At 43.1% G+C, this 17,125-nt stretch overlaps 3 protein-coding genes across 3 annotated transcripts; all 3 read right to left on the bottom strand.

Moving 5' to 3' along the window:
- Nucleotides 1-4,589: 4,589 nt before the first annotated feature.
- LOC134184778 (uncharacterized) lies at nucleotides 4,590-8,631 on the bottom strand. The gene is made up of 2 exons (XM_062652523.1): nucleotides 5,279-8,631; nucleotides 4,590-4,600 (listed from the first exon to the last, which is right to left on the bottom strand). The coding sequence occupies exons 1-2, from the start codon at nucleotides 8,331-8,333 to the stop codon at nucleotides 4,590-4,592; spliced, it is 3,066 nt and encodes a 1,021-aa protein (XP_062508507.1). The 5' UTR covers nucleotides 8,334-8,631.
- Nucleotides 8,383-13,003, bottom strand: LOC134184779 (uncharacterized). Its single transcript, XM_062652524.1, has 2 exons — nucleotides 9,600-13,003; nucleotides 8,383-8,496 (listed from the first exon to the last, which is right to left on the bottom strand). Exons 1-2 carry the CDS (start codon nucleotides 12,735-12,737, stop codon nucleotides 8,383-8,385), a joined length of 3,252 nt encoding a protein of 1,083 aa, XP_062508508.1. The 5' UTR covers nucleotides 12,738-13,003.
- Nucleotides 12,807-14,245, bottom strand: LOC134184780 (uncharacterized). The gene is made up of 2 exons (XM_062652525.1): nucleotides 13,613-14,245; nucleotides 12,807-12,961 (listed from the first exon to the last, which is right to left on the bottom strand). Exons 1-2 carry the CDS (start codon nucleotides 14,238-14,240, stop codon nucleotides 12,807-12,809), a joined length of 783 nt encoding a protein of 260 aa, XP_062508509.1. The 5' UTR covers nucleotides 14,241-14,245.
- Nucleotides 14,246-17,125: the final 2,880 nt, after the last annotated feature.

The following is a 17,125-nucleotide window of genomic DNA, read 5'->3' on the forward strand; positions in this document are numbered from 1 at the left end:
CATGTAATTTGCAAATTTTCGAGATGAATTCGTTTTCATGTTTGAACAACAGGACTGAGCTCGATTACCCAGATGTAATTGAATTGTTCTTGCTTCTCTAAGTAGACCTTGGATATCACCTTCCAGCCAGGATGCCATTCGTCGTGTGAGACAAGATGCATGATCTCGGGGCTTTGATTTTATGATAGGTCTTTGCAGCAAAAGATGTGGCATTACCATTGCAGCTGTGATTGCAACAGATTCCAAAGCAGTAGCTTCAGCATGAGCTTGAAATGGTCTGGCCAGTTCAGACACGAATTGTCTTCCAGATGTACCCCAACTCACCTGAAACATGTTCTTTCTCCAATGAGCAACTTCTTGATAAGCTTGATCAATAAGCTTACGAAAAGACCTCCATCTATAGAACCCCAAGTAAAATTGGGCAATGCCATTACTTGGTAGGTAGGCAACTTGTACATCATTTCATCTATAGTACTTGAATTTTCCCCTTGATAAGATGTATATTTATCTACTAATGGATTTGTCACCTGGTGTGGATCAGTTGATGAACATGTGTTTATCAGTTCTTGCACAGGATTGGAATTGGTGTTAGCTTTCACTGAGCTTGATTTAGGTTGTTGGAAATGTCAAGCGACTCACTGAAGTGTGGAGGAGAAAAGGGACAGTTGGAACTGCTGACAACCGAACTGTAAGATAGTGGTTTGTCTTGACAAGATTGTTGATTGATTGGCAAGTCCATTAGCGTAGGTGACTGAAAGTCAACACCTGACTTGATTGGCTTCTTCAAAGTTTCTGGAGATGTTGCTGTTGGATCAATTATGGTTTGAAAAGAAAGTGCCTTCCTTGGGTTTTTCTTGTAAGACACCGCAGTGACAGTTGTTGAGTGTTTCAGTTGATTTCCCCCTTGAGCCTTCCAATTCAGGCAGCGGCTATGGTTGAGAGGATTGCAATTGGTGCACTTTTCGCTCAATTTAGCACAGCGACAACTCTTGCAGCGACCACTGCTGTTGCACAAGCAGCATTTAGACATCACAAAGAGGTCACTTGGTTGTCAAGAGACTCAAGAGCAGTAGTCAATTTCAAACCTCAAACCGTTACACAGCAAAGTGAACTGGCGAGATATTAGGAGAAGGTATAGATATCCAAAAACAGATAGAATCAAAACAAGACTTACTGCTGTTTGTGAACAGTGATTCAAACTGCCAACAGTGAACCAGACAATGAGCGTTGGCTAACGTCAGCAAGCGTCCATCGACATCCAGGACTACTACTACAGCAAAAACATCCACCGGTCATTTCCATACTACAAAAGCTACTACAATGGTACTCAATACAACACTATATCAATCCATTTAATTAAACAAACCTACTTAAGTCAACGTCACAATCTACTTAGCAAGGCAAGCCTCACTCTTGATTAAATCCATGTCATAACATTTTAGAGGCCTGTGCTTGGCTGATCTACTTTCGCGAATGCACAATACAGAAGATATTAGAGAAAAGCTGATCCGACATCTCAGAAGTTCCATCACTAAACTATATCTCTTTTCAGTTTTGTTGGCAATTAAACTGGCAAGATGTTTGTAGAAGGTGGAAGTTTCAGAGCCCATGCCACCGGTAGAGGAAAAAACCAACGGTGTGGAGCTGGCATGTTCCAATTTCAGTACTTGCTGCGCATATTCACGTTTTTTTCTCACATTCATGGATGTTGAATGCTGATCTCAAAGAGCCGCGCGTTTGGGTAAAATACCCTTACATCAAAACATGCACGGTCTCCTTTTGTCCAGACTCCTCTCGCTGAAAGATCAAGTCGAGCCTCGTCAGACATGTTCGCTGTTTCCTTCTGAAACTTTTCTCCAGTCAGAGGTTGTAACATCGGTTCTATCGCTACATCATGACACACTTCAGTCAAAAGATCGGCAGTTATATCCCTAATTTCATTATGCCTTAGCGTCGGAAAACCACCTTTAGAACATACATTGCATGGTCAACGTTGAAAGCAGATCCACAGACACATTTGAAGGTAGATTTGGTAACGTCCAACCATAGCGCATGCACAAAGCATCACGAAAATCTCCTTTGCTCAAATGAAAACCATGTTCTTCAGCCGGTAAAACGGATAGCCAATTTGATGCACCCTTTTCAGAGGCAAGTTCAACGCATCGTTTCATAGATGCTGGGCAATTGGCTTCTATCTCTACAAAAGCTTGTTTCTGAGAAGCCCGTTTTTTAGATTGTGGCAGATTTTTCTTTCTGAACAGCGTCGACAGCCACATTATAGCACTGTTCTTGTTGTATTATGAGAGCTGCTAATGGTGCTGTGATACGACAAGAAGACTTGAACTCAACATTGGACGTGTGAGTTGGATTAGTCAAGTTTAAACCTCCAAGTCGACAAGGTAAAGCCAACAAATCTCTCACGTCTTGGCTACAATGTTGCTGACCGGTTATGGCAGGAATGAAATAATCACGAATGGCTTCCTCAAGCGGCTGCATCATGGAAGAGATGTTTTTGACAGTTCTTGATATGTATGACCATTGATAAGACAAGCCATGAGTAAATGCAGAATAAGCAACATGTGGTTGTGTTAATGCAATCTCTGACAAGCGTTTTACTTGCATGACCCATTTATCTACCTTTCTGCTGACATATTCTTCAACAAAGGATGAACTACCAAGAGCAGCATCAAGGTGTCTCTTCCCTGATGTTGTTATCTGAACAGAATTGTCTCCAAGAATATCTCTTGCCTGCTCCTGCTTGTTCTCTTTCACGATCAGCCATGTTTTGTTAGCATTAGCAAAATAGCCAAATTTTGGTCCATGCTCTGTAATAGCATCCCACCATTTTCTCACATTGTTAATGGATCCTGCCCCAGTAGCATCATCAGCAAATCAAACTTGCTTGCACGTACCCATAACTTTGGTGATGAGTGGACTAATGCCAATCACATAGATTGACACGGCCAGAGGGTCACCCTGTGTAGTATCTTCAGTTGACTGTATAGTCTCTCCTCCAATCACATACATCAATATGTCAACTCTGTAGGTGTTAATTAAAGCTGTTGCAATAATAGGGCATAGTATGCGAGCATTGTGCAAAGCAACTCGACGGTTCAAAGCATTGAACGCATTACTTGCGTCTACCAACAGAACACAGTCTGTAGCATCATCTTCAAATATTGCTCTCATTGCATGAACAGCTCCTTCACATCCTCCTTCTTGACCAGCACATACTTGCAAAGGCTCTAAACAACAGCAGACATCATCCTTCACTATAGACATTATCGATTTGGCAATGATCCTTCTGAACGTTTCTCCAATACCAATTGGACGTAGACCAGGAGACTTGTCCAATGGGATTAGTCGACAAGCTACTAGTGCTTGGATTCCTCTTGGGTCAACAAATTCTGTACAAATGCGTCTTGTCAGAGCAGCCAATGCATTGCATAATTCAGTGGACTGGTTGTGAAATGAGCAGCAAAATCTTCTCTATGCAACAGAGTCGACTCCGGAAGGCCCGCCAGCACCCTGAGTTCGCAAAGCTGCAGACTTGATGACAGAGCCATCAATCCTGTCAAAAATGACTTTTGATATGTCATTGACAGGACCACGAAGCAATGCAGATTCACATATTGGTTGGTGTTTGGGATGCTTCAAATGCAATAGTTCTTTTGCAGTTAAACCGCCACTCCCTTCAACAGTTTCATTAAGTGACAAAACACCTCCTTTGGCATTGTCTGATAGGTACCGCAATGCACTCTTAACTTTGCCTTGAATCATAAGACGTGTAAAAACTCTTGTTATTTGTTCTTCTGAAACATGGCATGACTTATGCAAACGTTGTTGAAGTGATCGACCTTCACGCAGCAGGTCCTCAAATCTTCCATTTTTCCGTAGTTTCAAACGCCTCTGAAGATTTCGTATATGTTCATGTGACTTGGACTTGGCAGAGGGCTTTTGAAGTAGAAGCATTTGCAGGACTACTACCGCCTTAAGAGCAATACCTTCCAATGCTGTAGCATTTGCAAATGCTCCAATCAGCCTTGACATTTCTGATACAAACTCTTTTCCAGCTTTTCCAGATGGCAACAGGAATAAATATTTCTTCCAGAAAACAACTTCATTGTAAATGTCATTCAATTCAGTCGTAACTTGAAATCCATTTGTCTCGCCCCAAGTGAAGAAAGGAGTTGCTTGATCTCTATATGGTGGCAGCTGTCCTGGACAAGCATCTCAAGACAAAGTAGTAGAACTAAGAGATCCATCTTGACTTTGGCTTTGATTTGGCTCATTATCCTGTTCGTTATCACTCCTAGATGAATCATCAAATCCACTCACTTCACTATATATCCCGGATAAGCCATCTGCTGAGCCTCCCGTTGACAACAAAGGTCGTTCTTCGTCAGAGCATAAGCCAGGCTTTGACTTCCAGTTGAGACAACGTTGATGGATCAGAGGATTACAGTTGGTACAACATAATTCTTTCTTTACGCAGCTGCAAGACTTACATCTCTTGCTGTTATTGCATGAGCAACATTTAACCATGACGCAAACGTTTAGACGTGTAGATATCAACAATGATAACTACATCAAGACGTCGCTGGAGTCAGCAAATTCAAATGAGAACACAAAGTTCAACCGAAAAACCGTTGGAACTACTACTGCTACTACTACTGCTACTACTACTGCTACTACTACTGAGAAGATATGGTGTATTTGAAACAATAGCAGACTACGTATACACAAACGGCAACCTACAGCGAATGGCAATAAACTATTACTACTACTAAACAATTACTGTCATATACAATAGTACAACTTTTACTACTACTATGTCATGTACAGTAAAGTCACTAAGCTGAGGAGGCCAGGTGCCCCTCAGACGTAGCCAGGAGAATATTGTTTTCCGGCCTGACGTAGCGTTTGCACCTGCTGCCCCTGATGCACATTATGGAAGCTCTTAGGAGTGCGAACCCGAGTCGACATCTTAGCCAGTTGATCACGCTACCGTATGGAGTGTCCTTTTTCTCAGATATCATTGAGGCCAGCTTTTTGGTAAATGACGTTGTAAGCTTGCTCATGCCACCAGTGCAAGAAAGGATAATAGGTGTAAAGGAAGCATTTTCTACTTTTCTCAGTCTTTCTTCATATTTCCTTTTCTTCTCTTGTTCCTGTCTTCTATAGCATGATGCAACTTCAAAACATGTGTACGAGGTGGCATTGGGGTTAAACACCCGGACATCAAAATATGTCTTCTCAAATCTTCCTCCCCAAAAACCTCTTGCCGAAATGTCTAATCTTGCATCATCATCTCGACTGCTTGAACGTAAAGAGAACGTCTCTCCACTTAGTGATTGCAACGTGGGCTCCGTTTCCACATCATGACAGACATCAGACAACAGATGAGAAAACATATCTCGGATTTCATTATGGCGTATAGTTGGAAAGCCTTCCGTGGGGCAGGACATAGCATGCTCCACTGACATTTTTCCACCGCAAGGGCAAGATTCACTCATATGAGGGGGGACCCATCCGTATCTGAGGCATAGAGCATCTCTGAATGCAGACTTATGTAATGAGAAGCCGTGATCCTCCAATGGCAGCACTGTGAGCCAGTTTGATGCCCCCTTTTCATTTGCTAACTCGAACATTCTTTTATGTTGGTGTGAGAGGTTATCTCGAACATTATCAGCAAGAGTTTTGATTTCTAGCCCTTTGTGCTTGCGAATTTGCTTTTTGAGAGAATCCTGTTGATCTGGGGCATCTCCTAGAGTGATCTCCTGATTCAAAATGAAGTCAACAAGCGGTGCAGTCATCTTTCGAGAGTTTAAGTATTCAGAAGACAATGAAGTTGGATCTGTGATTCCCAGACCACCAAGTCTGGCTGGTAAGGAGAAGAGTTTTCTTTCCAGTTCTCCAGGGGCCGAACGACCAGTTATAGCAGGAATCAGTTGAGATTGTATTGATGATTCTAAAAGCCCAGCAAAAGTTTTGAAATTCTGATTTGTTCTCGCAGTAAAAATCCACCTGCCCAGAAGACCGTGACTTAATGCGGAATGAGCTGCTTGTGGCTGACTTTGGGCAATGGAAGCCAATTTGTCAATCTGACGTGTCCAGTCTAAGATTGCATCACTGAGATAGCCGTTACAGAAGTTTTCAGTTCCCAGTGCAGCTCCTAAATACTTTCGACCTTCAGAGGTGATGTTCACAGCCGTTTTTGAGAACACACGTTTGGCTTCTTCAAGGCAATTCGGTTTGACGATCAACCAGGATTTCTTGGCATTTGGAAAGTATCCAAATTTTTCTCCATGTATGGAGAGTTTCTCCCACCATTGTTTGACTGCTTGTATCTTTCCTCCGGCTGCAGCATCATCGGCATACCAGACTTGGGTGCTGCCTTCTGTTTGTACTTTTTTCAGCAGAGGTACTGTGGCCAAGGCGTACATTGCCATCGCGAGAGGATCTCCCTGTGTGGTTCCCTCACGCGACAACAAGACTTCCCCACCAACGAATAGGGGTGAAGGCTGTTGATATGTGTTGAGCAATACGGTATGAATTGCTGGACAAGTGCTTGAGATGTTCTTTAGAGCCAATTGACGGTTCAAGCTATTAAAGGCATTTGTTGCATCTACAAGTAGTATGGCTTCCGTATTGTCATCTTCAAACAATGACTGCATGGCATGTATTGCAGCCTCACACCCAGCCATCTGTCCTGCACAAAGCTGCAAGGTTCCGGTTGCCGAGAGCACGTCAGACTTGACCACAGAAAGAACCGCCTTTCCAATAATTCTTCTAACTGTCTCACACACACCAATTGGTCTCACCCCAGGATTTTTGTTCAGAGGTACAAGACGACAAGCCACTAGAGCTGAGATACCGTCAGGATCTACTATCTCTGTTGAAATTCGACGAGCAACAGCAGCTAGAGCATTACAGAGATCTTTGGAGGAAGTGTGAAATCCCGTACACAGGCGTTTCCATTGAGTCGAGTCAAGGCCAGAAGGACCAGCTGCACCAGAACATCGCATTGCTGTATTCCTGATCAGTTGTCCATCAAGAGAATCAAACAAGACAGGATGGACTGGAGAAGCGTTCTCTTTAGAATTCACAACATAGTCAGGATCGAGGGAAGAAGCATTTGGATGTTTTTCTTTGAGTACATCTCTCACGGTTTTTTGACTTGAATTTGTCAGGTAGTCATCCAGGTGTAAAAGACCATTAGCACCTTCATCAGACAGTAAACGCATAGCAGCATTCACATTTCCTTTCTTCAAATGACCAGCGAAAACGTGAGGAAGATCGTCGATTTTGGTTGCCTTGTTAGAAGACCTACTATAAGTTAGATGTTGTTGGATCGTCTTGGCTTCATACAACAGAGCCTTGATATCACCCGCCTTCCAGGCTTCTAAGCGACGGGTCAGACAAGAGACATGATCAGGACCTCTGGACCGCTTGTGTGGCTTCTGTAGCAGAAGATGGGGCATCACCATAGCAGCAGTCAATGAGACACACTCAAGAGCAGATGCACTTGCATACGCATGAAACAATCTGGCAAGTTCGGAGGCGAACATTTTACCAGTAGAACCGTATGGTACTTGAAATAAATTCCTTCTCCAATGAACAACTTCTTGGTAAGCCTGTTCTATTTGACTCATCACTTCAACACCATTCAGTGAACCCCAACTGAAATTTGGTGATGCCATCACTCTGTAAGGAAGGCGTTCATGTAACTCTAGGGAAGGAGAAGCTGTTTGATTTAAGTCATGAATGTCTTCATCTTCCTGGGTGTTAGATATCATATCGACAATGTGAGCGACTGGTGAACTTGTCTGCTGTTGCAATTTAGGATGGACCCTGGACTGTTCAAGTGTCTGCTTTTGCGATAACTTAGAACAAGGCAGTTGCCTTTGCGACAACGAAGAACAAGGTGGGTGCAGCTGGACGGCATCGGAATAAAGCATTCTTGTTGCAGCAGTAAGGACACTAGATTCTAGACTGGATGAAGAGAGTGCTTTACCTCCTGGAGAACTAGACCGAGCAACAACCGAAGCGTAAGACAGTGGCTTATCATGACCTGAATGCTGATTCACTGGCGAGTCCATGATTGTAGGCGCCTGATGATCATCACTTGACATGCACGGCTTCGTCGGGGATATCTTGCTAGAAGTGGTACCAGCAGTTTTAGGACGTTGTAGTTGATATTTCCCTCTTGCTTCCCAGTTTTGGCAGCGGTTGTGGTTGAGTGGATTGCAATTTCTACAGAATTGGCCCAACTTGGCACAGCGACAGTTCATACAGCGGCCGCTGCTGTTGCATAAGCAGCATTTAGACATCACCGAGAGATCGCTGGACAGTTGAACACTTAGAAGTAGAAGTCACAATTTAAATCTCAGACCAATATGTTAAGGAGTAGACAGTGACGAGGCTGAACAGAACAGGAGACTTTTGAAATTCAAATCTCGGTTGACCGTTGAAAGAGATTTTCTGTCCCCCACACTATAGAATCGTTGTGGATCGTGGTGAAACCAAAAACAAACTAACGAAGTAATCCTCAAACCTAGGAACGAACGTAAACTGAAATGAACTGGCAAAATGTTACCGAATGATGCGCGCCGCCATGACAGGTCTACATCCGGGACTGCTACTACTACTGCTACTACTACTACTGCTGCTACTACTGCTGCTACTACTACTGCTGCTACTACTGCTACTACTACTACTGCTACTGTTACTGCTACTGCTACTACTACTGCTACTACTACTGCTACTCTTACTGCTACTGCTACTGCTACTGCTACTGCTACTGCTACTGCTACTGCTGCTACTACTGCTGCTACTACTACTGCTACTACTACTGCTACTACTACTGCCACTACTACTGCCACTACTGAGAAGATATGGTGTATTTGAAACAATAGCAGACTACGTATACACAAACGGCAACCTACAGCGAATGGCAATAAACTATTACTACTACTAAACAATTACTGTCATATACAATAGTACAACTTTTACTACTACTATGTCATGTACAGTAAAGTCACTAAGCTGAGGAGGCCAGGTGCCCCTCAGACGTAGCCAGGAGAATATTACTGCTACTACTGAGAAGATATGGTGTATTTGAAACAATAGCAGACTACGTATACACAAACGGCAACCTACAGCGAATGGCAATAAACTATTACTACTACTAAACAATTACTGTCATATACAATAGTACAACTTTTACTACTACTATGTCATGTACAGTAAAGTCACTAAGCTGAGGAGGCCAGGTGCCCCTCAGACGTAGCCAGGAGAATATTGTTTTCCGGCCTGACGTAGCGTTTGCACCTGCTGCCCCTGATGCACATTATGGAAGCTCTTAGGAGTGCGAACCCGAGTCGACATCTTAGCCAGTTGATCACGCTACCGTATGGAGTGTCCTTTTTCTCAGATATCATTGAGGCCAGCTTTTTGGTAAATGACGTTGTAAGCTTGCTCATGCCACCAGTGCAAGAAAGGATAATAGGTGTAAAGGAAGCATTTTCTATTTTTCTCAGTCTTTCTTCATATTTCCTTTTCTTCTCTTGTTCCTGTCTTCTATAGCATGATGCAACTTCAAAACATGTGTACGAGGTGGCATTGGGGTTAAACACCCGGACATCAAAATATGACTTCTCAAATCTTCCTCCCCAAAAACCTCTTGCCGAAATGTCTAATCTTGCATCATCATCTCGACTGCTTGAACGTAAAGAGAACGTCTCTCCACTTAGTGATTGCAACGTGGGCTCCGTTTCCACATCATGACAGACATCAGACAACAGATGAGAAAACATATCTCGGATTTCATTATGGCGTATAGTTGGAAAGCCTCCCGTGGGGCAGGACATAGCATGCTCCACTGACATTTTTCCACCGCAAGGGCAAGATTCACTCATATGAGGGGGGACCCATCCATATCTGAGGCATAGAGCATCTCTGAATGCAGACTTATGTAATGAGAAGCCGTGATCCTCCAATGGCAGCACTGTGAGCCAGTTTGATGCCCCCTTTTCATTTGCTAACTCGAACATTCTTTTATGTTGGTGTGAGAGGTTATCTCGAACATTATCAGCAAGAGTTTTGATTTCTAGCCCTTTGTGCTTGCGAATTTGCTTTTTGAGAGAATCCTGTTGATCTGGGGCATCTCCTAGAGTGATCTCCTGATTCAAAATGAAGTCAACAAGCGGTGCAGTCATCTTTCGAGAGTTTAAGTATTCAGAAGACAATGAAGTTGGATCTGTGATTCCCAGACCACCAAGTCTGGCTGGTAAGGAGAAGAGTTTTCTTTCCAGTTCTCCAGGGGCCGAACGACCAGTTATAGCAGGAATCAGTTGAGATTGTATTGATGATTCTAAAAGCCCAGCAAAAGTTTTGAAATTCTGATTTGTTCTCGCAGTAAAAATCCACCTGCCCAGAAGACCGTGACTTAATGCGGAATGAGCTGCTTGTGGCTGACTTTGGGCAATGGAAGCCAATTTGTCAATCTGACGTGTCCAGTCTAAGATTGCATCACTGAGATAGCCGTTACAGAAGTTTTCAGTTCCCAGTGCAGCTCCTAAATACTTTCGACCTTCAGAGGTGATGTTCACAGCCGTTTTTGAGAACACACGTTTGGCTTCTTCAAGGCAATTCGGTTTGACGATCAACCAGGATTTCTTGGCATTTGGAAAGTATCCAAATTTTTCTCCATGTATGGAGAGTTTCTCCCACCATTGTTTGACTGCTTGTATCTTTCCTCCGGCTGCAGCATCATCGGCATACCAGACTTGGGTGCTGCCTTCTGTTTGTACTTTTTTCAGCAGAGGTACTGTGGCCAAGGCGTACATTGCCATCGCGAGAGGATCTCCCTGTGTGGTTCCCTCACGCGACAACAAGACTTCCCCACCAACGAATAGGGGTGAAGGCTGTTGATATGTGTTGAGCAATACGGTATGAATTGCTGGACAAGTGCTTGAGATGTTCTTTAGAGCCAATTGACGGTTCAAGCTATTAAAGGCATTTGTTGCATCTACAAGTAGTATGGCTTCCGTATTGTCATCTTCAAACAATGACTGCATGGCATGTATTGCAGCCTCACACCCAGCCATCTGTCCTGCACAAAGCTGCAAGGTTCCGGTTGCCGAGAGCACGTCAGACTTGACCACAGAAAGAACCGCCTTTCCAATAATTCTTCTAACTGTCTCACACACACCAATTGGTCTCACCCCAGGATTTTTGTTCAGAGGTACAAGACGACAAGCCACTAGAGCTGAGATACCGTCAGGATCTACTATCTCTGTTGAAATTCGACGAGCAACAGCAGCTAGAGCATTACAGAGATCTTTGGAGGAAGTGTGAAATCCCGTACACAGGCGTTTCCATTGAGTCGAGTCAAGGCCAGAAGGACCAGCTGCACCAGAACATCGCATTGCTGTATTCCTGATCAGTTGTCCATCAAGAGAATCAAACAAGACAGGATGGACTGGAGAAGCGTTCTCTTTAGAATTCACAACATAGTCAGGATCGAGGGAAGAAGCATTTGGATGTTTTTCTTTGAGTACATCTCTCACGGTTTTTTGACTTGAATTTGTCAGGTAGTCATCCAGGTGTAAAAGACCATTAGCACCTTCATCAGACAGTAAACGCATAGCAGCATTCACATTTCCTTTCTTCAAATGACCAGCGAAAACGTGAGGAAGATCGTCGATTTTGGTTGCCTTGTTAGAAGACCTACTATAAGTTAGATGTTGTTGGATCGTCTTGGCTTCATACAACAGAGCCTTGATATCACCCGCCTTCCAGGCTTCTAAGCGACGGGTCAGACAAGAGACATGATCAGGACCTCTGGATCGCTTGTGTGGCTTCTGTAGCAGAAGATGGGGCATCACCATAGCAGCAGTCAATGAGACACACTCAAGAGCAGATGCACTTGCATACGCATGAAACAATCTGGCAAGTTCGGAGGCGAACATTTTACCAGTAGAACCGTATGGTACTTGAAATAAATTCCTTCTCCAATGAACAACTTCTTGGTAAGCCTGTTCTATTTGACTCATCACTTCAACACCATTCAGTGAACCCCAACTGAAATTTGGTGATGCCATCACTCTGTAAGGAAGGCGTTCATGTAACTCTAGGGAAGGAGAAGCTGTTTGATTTAAGTCATGAATGTTTTCATCTTCCTGGGTGTTAGATATCATATCGACAATGTGAGCGACTGGTGAACTTGTCTGCTGTTGCAATTTAGGATGGACCCTGGACTGTTCAAGTGTCTGCTTTTGCGATAACTTAGAACAAGGCAGTTGCCTTTGCGACAACGAAGAACAAGGTGGGTGCAGCTGGACGGCATCGGAATAAAGCATTCTTGTTGCAGCAGTAAGGACACTAGATTCTAGACTGGATGAAGAGAGTGCTTTACCTCCTGGAGAACTAGACCGAGCAACAACCGAAGCGTAAGACAGTGGCTTATCATGACCTGAATGCTGATTCACTGGCGAGTCCATGATTGTAGGCGCCTGATGATCATCACTTGACATGCACGGCTTCGTCGGGGATATCTTGCTAGAAGTGGTACCAGCAGTTTTAGGACGTTGTAGTTGATATTTCCCTCTTGCTTCCCAGTTTTGGCAGCGGTTGTGGTTGAGTGGATTGCAATTTCTACAGAATTGGCCCAACTTGGCACAGCGACAGTTCATACAGCGGCCGCTGCTGTTGCATAAGCAGCATTTAGACATCACCGAGAGATCGCTGGACAGTTGAACACTTAGAAGTAGAAGTCACAATTTAAATCTCAGACCAATATGTTAAGGAGTAGACAGTGACGAGGCTGAACAGAACAGGAGACTTTTGAAATTCAAATCTCGGTTGACCGTTGAAAGAGATTTTCTGTCCCCCACACTATAGAATCGTTGTGGATCGTGGTGAAACCAAAAACAAACTAACGAAGTAATCCTCAAACCTAGGAACGAACGTAAACTGAAATGAACTGGCAAAATGTTACCGAATGATGCGCGCCGCCATGACAGGTCTATATCCGGGACACTACTGACTACTACTACTGCTACTACTACTGCTACTGCTACTGCTACTACTACTGCTACTCGTACTGCTACTGCTACTGCTACTGTTACTGCTACTGCTACTAATACTGCTACTACTACTACTACTGCTACTACTCCTACTCCTACTGCTACTAATACTGCTACTACTACTACTACTGCTACTGAGAGAACTGGTGTATTTGAACAATCAAACGGCATCTGCTAACACACTACTACTACTACTACTTGAATAAACTACTACTACTACTACTACTAATAATAATAAAATCTCTACTACTTTTTTCAAAATACTACTACTGTATGTAAAAGCTTCCTCTATAGCAACAAGTTTCTAGGTTGTAACAACTTTGAGATAAACAGTCTTCTATAATCTACTTTCTGCTGCTTCCAGCAGAATGTTGAAGTCCCTTGAGGTTCTGTGAAGCTTGGACCTGCATCCTCGCAAACACATCACGCAGGCCCGAAGGAGTGCAAATGACAGTCGACATCTCAGCCAGTTGATAGTTGTGCTGTACTCGGTGTGGTGCTTTTCCGATAAAGTGAGGCTAGTCTTTTCAAAAAAATAGACGTCAGTTTACTGCATCCTCCAGTGCATGCTAAAATGATTGGCGTGAACGATGAAAGCTCCACGTTATTAATTCGTTCCTCGTATCGCCTTTTCTTCTCTTGTTCCTGCCGTTTATATAATGACGGGATCTGCACTGATTTGTAGGATGAGGCATTAGGGTTGAAGACCCTGACGTCAAAGAAAGTTCGTTGGAAGTGCCCACCCCAAAATCCACTGACAGCAATATCAAGTCTGGCATTTTCGTCAGAGGTAGTACAGCGTTTTTGAAACACCTCGCCGTTGAGAGGTTGCAGAACGGGCTCTTTGTGTACATCGTGGCAAACCTCTGTCAACAAGTTGGTAAATAAATCGCGGACCTCGTTATGGCGGATGCTGGGGTATCCTCCTGTTGGACATGACAGAGAGTGATCTACTGAGAATTTAGATCCACATGGACATATGTCTGGGAGGTTGGACGGGTGCCAACCGTATCTGAGGCACAGGGCATCCCGAAACGCAGATTTGTGCAAAGTGAATCCGTGTTGCTCTAGTGGGATTGCGGTCAGCCAGCAGGAGGCACTACTACTGCTACTACTCCTACTCCTACTGCTACTACTACTGAGAGACATAGTGTATTTGAATAAAAGTACTACGTACATATACTATGAACAAAATATACATACACTGCTGTGTCCACAAAGTTTATTACTACGACTACTACTACTATTACTATTCAATGGTGTTACCATTTACATGTATCAACTGAAGGAGGCAATGGTATTGGGAGACCTAGCCTAATGAATGCTGGCAAATGCAACAAATTTGAACAAAGTGCAAGCTTCTGTGAACTAAGAATGCAGTCTAGCCAGGCTCCTGAGCCTTTTCTTTGGAGAGACTTTTAATGATCCGCATCTTTCATTGAGGAGTAAATGCAATGTTTGTGCTCTGACTAGTTGTTCTGACAGTTGATGTTGTAACTTTTTGGTTTCAAGCAGTAGATCTGTTAGTGCCTGGCCTGGATTTAGTGCCTTGTGCAATTTGTAACTGGTAGTGTCTATTTGGGCATTCAATGAGATTGCTTGACTAACTAAGCACATGTCTACCAGTCGCCTTAACCCTCAAAACCAACTTGATAACACCTGTAAAGATTGAACTCAAGTGGCAAGAAATGTAAGTGGTGACAGGGTTTGAATAGAAGTGAGCCTGAAATCACTATGCCTGATAAGAAGTATAGCTTGTTCCCATGACCTAACATTGATGTCATCTAGATTTAGCAACTTGCTGAATGTCAAGCATGCTTGCAGATCGCGTAATTTTGCTGCAGGTTGAAATTCATCTGGAGGAATGGTTCTGCTAGATGGCCTAATTGATGTGTGTGGCTATATATCGGAGGAGCAAAATTGTGCTTTGTGTATTATCCAGTTGAATCATATTGTCACAAAGCTGATTCGTTCCTGTGCGATTTAAGCACAGGTTCTTGATGTAAAGTTCCAGTGACCTGTAGGAGTTGCTAACACATACCATTCTGCCTTCGTTGAAAGCGGAGATACTACCATCAGTTGGTGTATTGGTTTACTTTTTTCTGGCAAAGGGCAATAGCTCTCACACTTGCCATCTCGAATTTCTAACCCAATTGGTGCAAATTTGTACTGACCTGAGATTAGCCAAAGCATATCAAACAGCATCAAAATGAATTAGGAAATAATGTCATCTACTATGCTAAGCTTAGTTTGAATTCCTCTTTTGCAGATCTGATTGTGTATGTGGAATTACTGCTGAAAACAGGAAGGAACCAAGAATCCTTGATTAATTCCCTCTTTTGAAAAGAGGAGAGTTGTAAGAGAGCCAAACCCAGAGTACATCTGATATGTATGATTGTAAATTTCTGGAAAGGACCAATGCACTTTTTAAGCAGGTACCATATAAGATGAAACATTGGCAGAAATTGGCAGTTTGCTACGGATTTGGCAAAAAGGATATTGCTGAATTTTTATTTTGGTGGTTGAACATTGTTGCTTGATAATTGACATGTGTACAATATTCCTTACCCACTGCTAAGTAGTTAAGTGATTGTGTTATGGAGGAGTTTGCGAATGACAGCTGCGTTTGTGGCCGTCACTTTACCCTAACATATAGTGGTTTCCAATTACTGTATTGATGAAGAATCGCTGTGTCAGTGCAAAGAATGTGACTCGTGACTTGCATGAATCCTGCTTTATCATAACTGCACGGCTTCATTCTCATGTTTAAAGTCCGTGTTAGACAGGATAGAGGCACAGGGTTTTTCTTGTGGCCTCATCTGCGTGACGTACCGCTAGTGACAGTGACCTTGCCTGATCTAGGTGGGTGATGGCGTCAACATATTCCGGTGGCTAAATTAATGGTGGATTTTATATTAGCGCTTGCTGAAAAAAGCTGCCAATCTGCCAAAGTAATTTTCCGCCAATATTTTATGCCCTGTGAACAGATTGAAGGCATTTTTGTCGACAGTCTTCCATAATCCTTATTGATCTCCAATAGTAAGCGAATGTGATTAGCAAGTAGCTAGTGACCTCCTTTTGTTGCAACTTTATGCTGTGTGGGAGTGAACTCTGAGAGTGGCTGTTTGAGCTAACAGCAGATTGTTTTTGCTGTGATCAGTCGAAATGTTTTTTGATGGCGAGTAGTCAAACGTTGACTGACCCTTTTGGAAAGGCAATAAGCCACGCTGCGGATAGTAGGTTGCAATCGGAATAAGTAGTTCTTTGCAACAAAGAAACAAGAGTTTTGCAGGTCGTCAGCTGTTGTAAAAATTTCTAGCAGCTAGTGCCTGTCTGTCTGTCTGTCTGTCTGTAGTTCTGTCTGTCGTTCTGTTTGTCTTTCAAAATCCTTCTATTGTCTACATTGAAATCTAGTACATCATGCACAGCTAAGCAAGAGTACTGTTCCACGTTATCAAGAGCAATAAAACTATAGCTACATGTAAACATAAGGCACAATACTAGAAGTAGAAGACTAGGTGTAAGTAATACAGTCCAAAAGTTTAAAGAGAGAAAACAGATAGAAGCTTGATGACAACGCTCTCCACAGGAAATGCACTAGACCACGGTGTATTTGCATGAGTAGAGATTGAAGGTATCAGAGAAAAAATTGAATGCAGAAAAAACCAGATAAAGACGATCAATATGGCGAGAAATCTGTGAGAGACCACTAGACCACGTGAGCATGAACAAGGGAAGGCTGTGAGCAATCACCCAGATACAGAAGCCATCAAAGAGACAATGAGGTAATGACAGCAGAGTCCCTGGAGTATGCACTAAACTACAAGCACATGGCGGGAGTAAGGCTATGATAGGATGCTTTCAACAGAATCTGAAGGCATCAAGAAAAATGACAGATGTAGACTTGTGTACAATGTCGACTGCAGCAAAATTTGTGTATGTGTTTGATCAACAACAGCGAACAAAGAACAACACAGAAATTAACAACAAGAGCGTTCATTCCAGTTATGAGAACCCCTTCTCTCCCCGACATC

This window comes from Corticium candelabrum, chromosome 9, assembly GCF_963422355.1.
Source record: "Corticium candelabrum chromosome 9, ooCorCand1.1, whole genome shotgun sequence".
Taxonomy (NCBI): Eukaryota; Metazoa; Porifera; class Homoscleromorpha; order Homosclerophorida; family Plakinidae; genus Corticium; species Corticium candelabrum.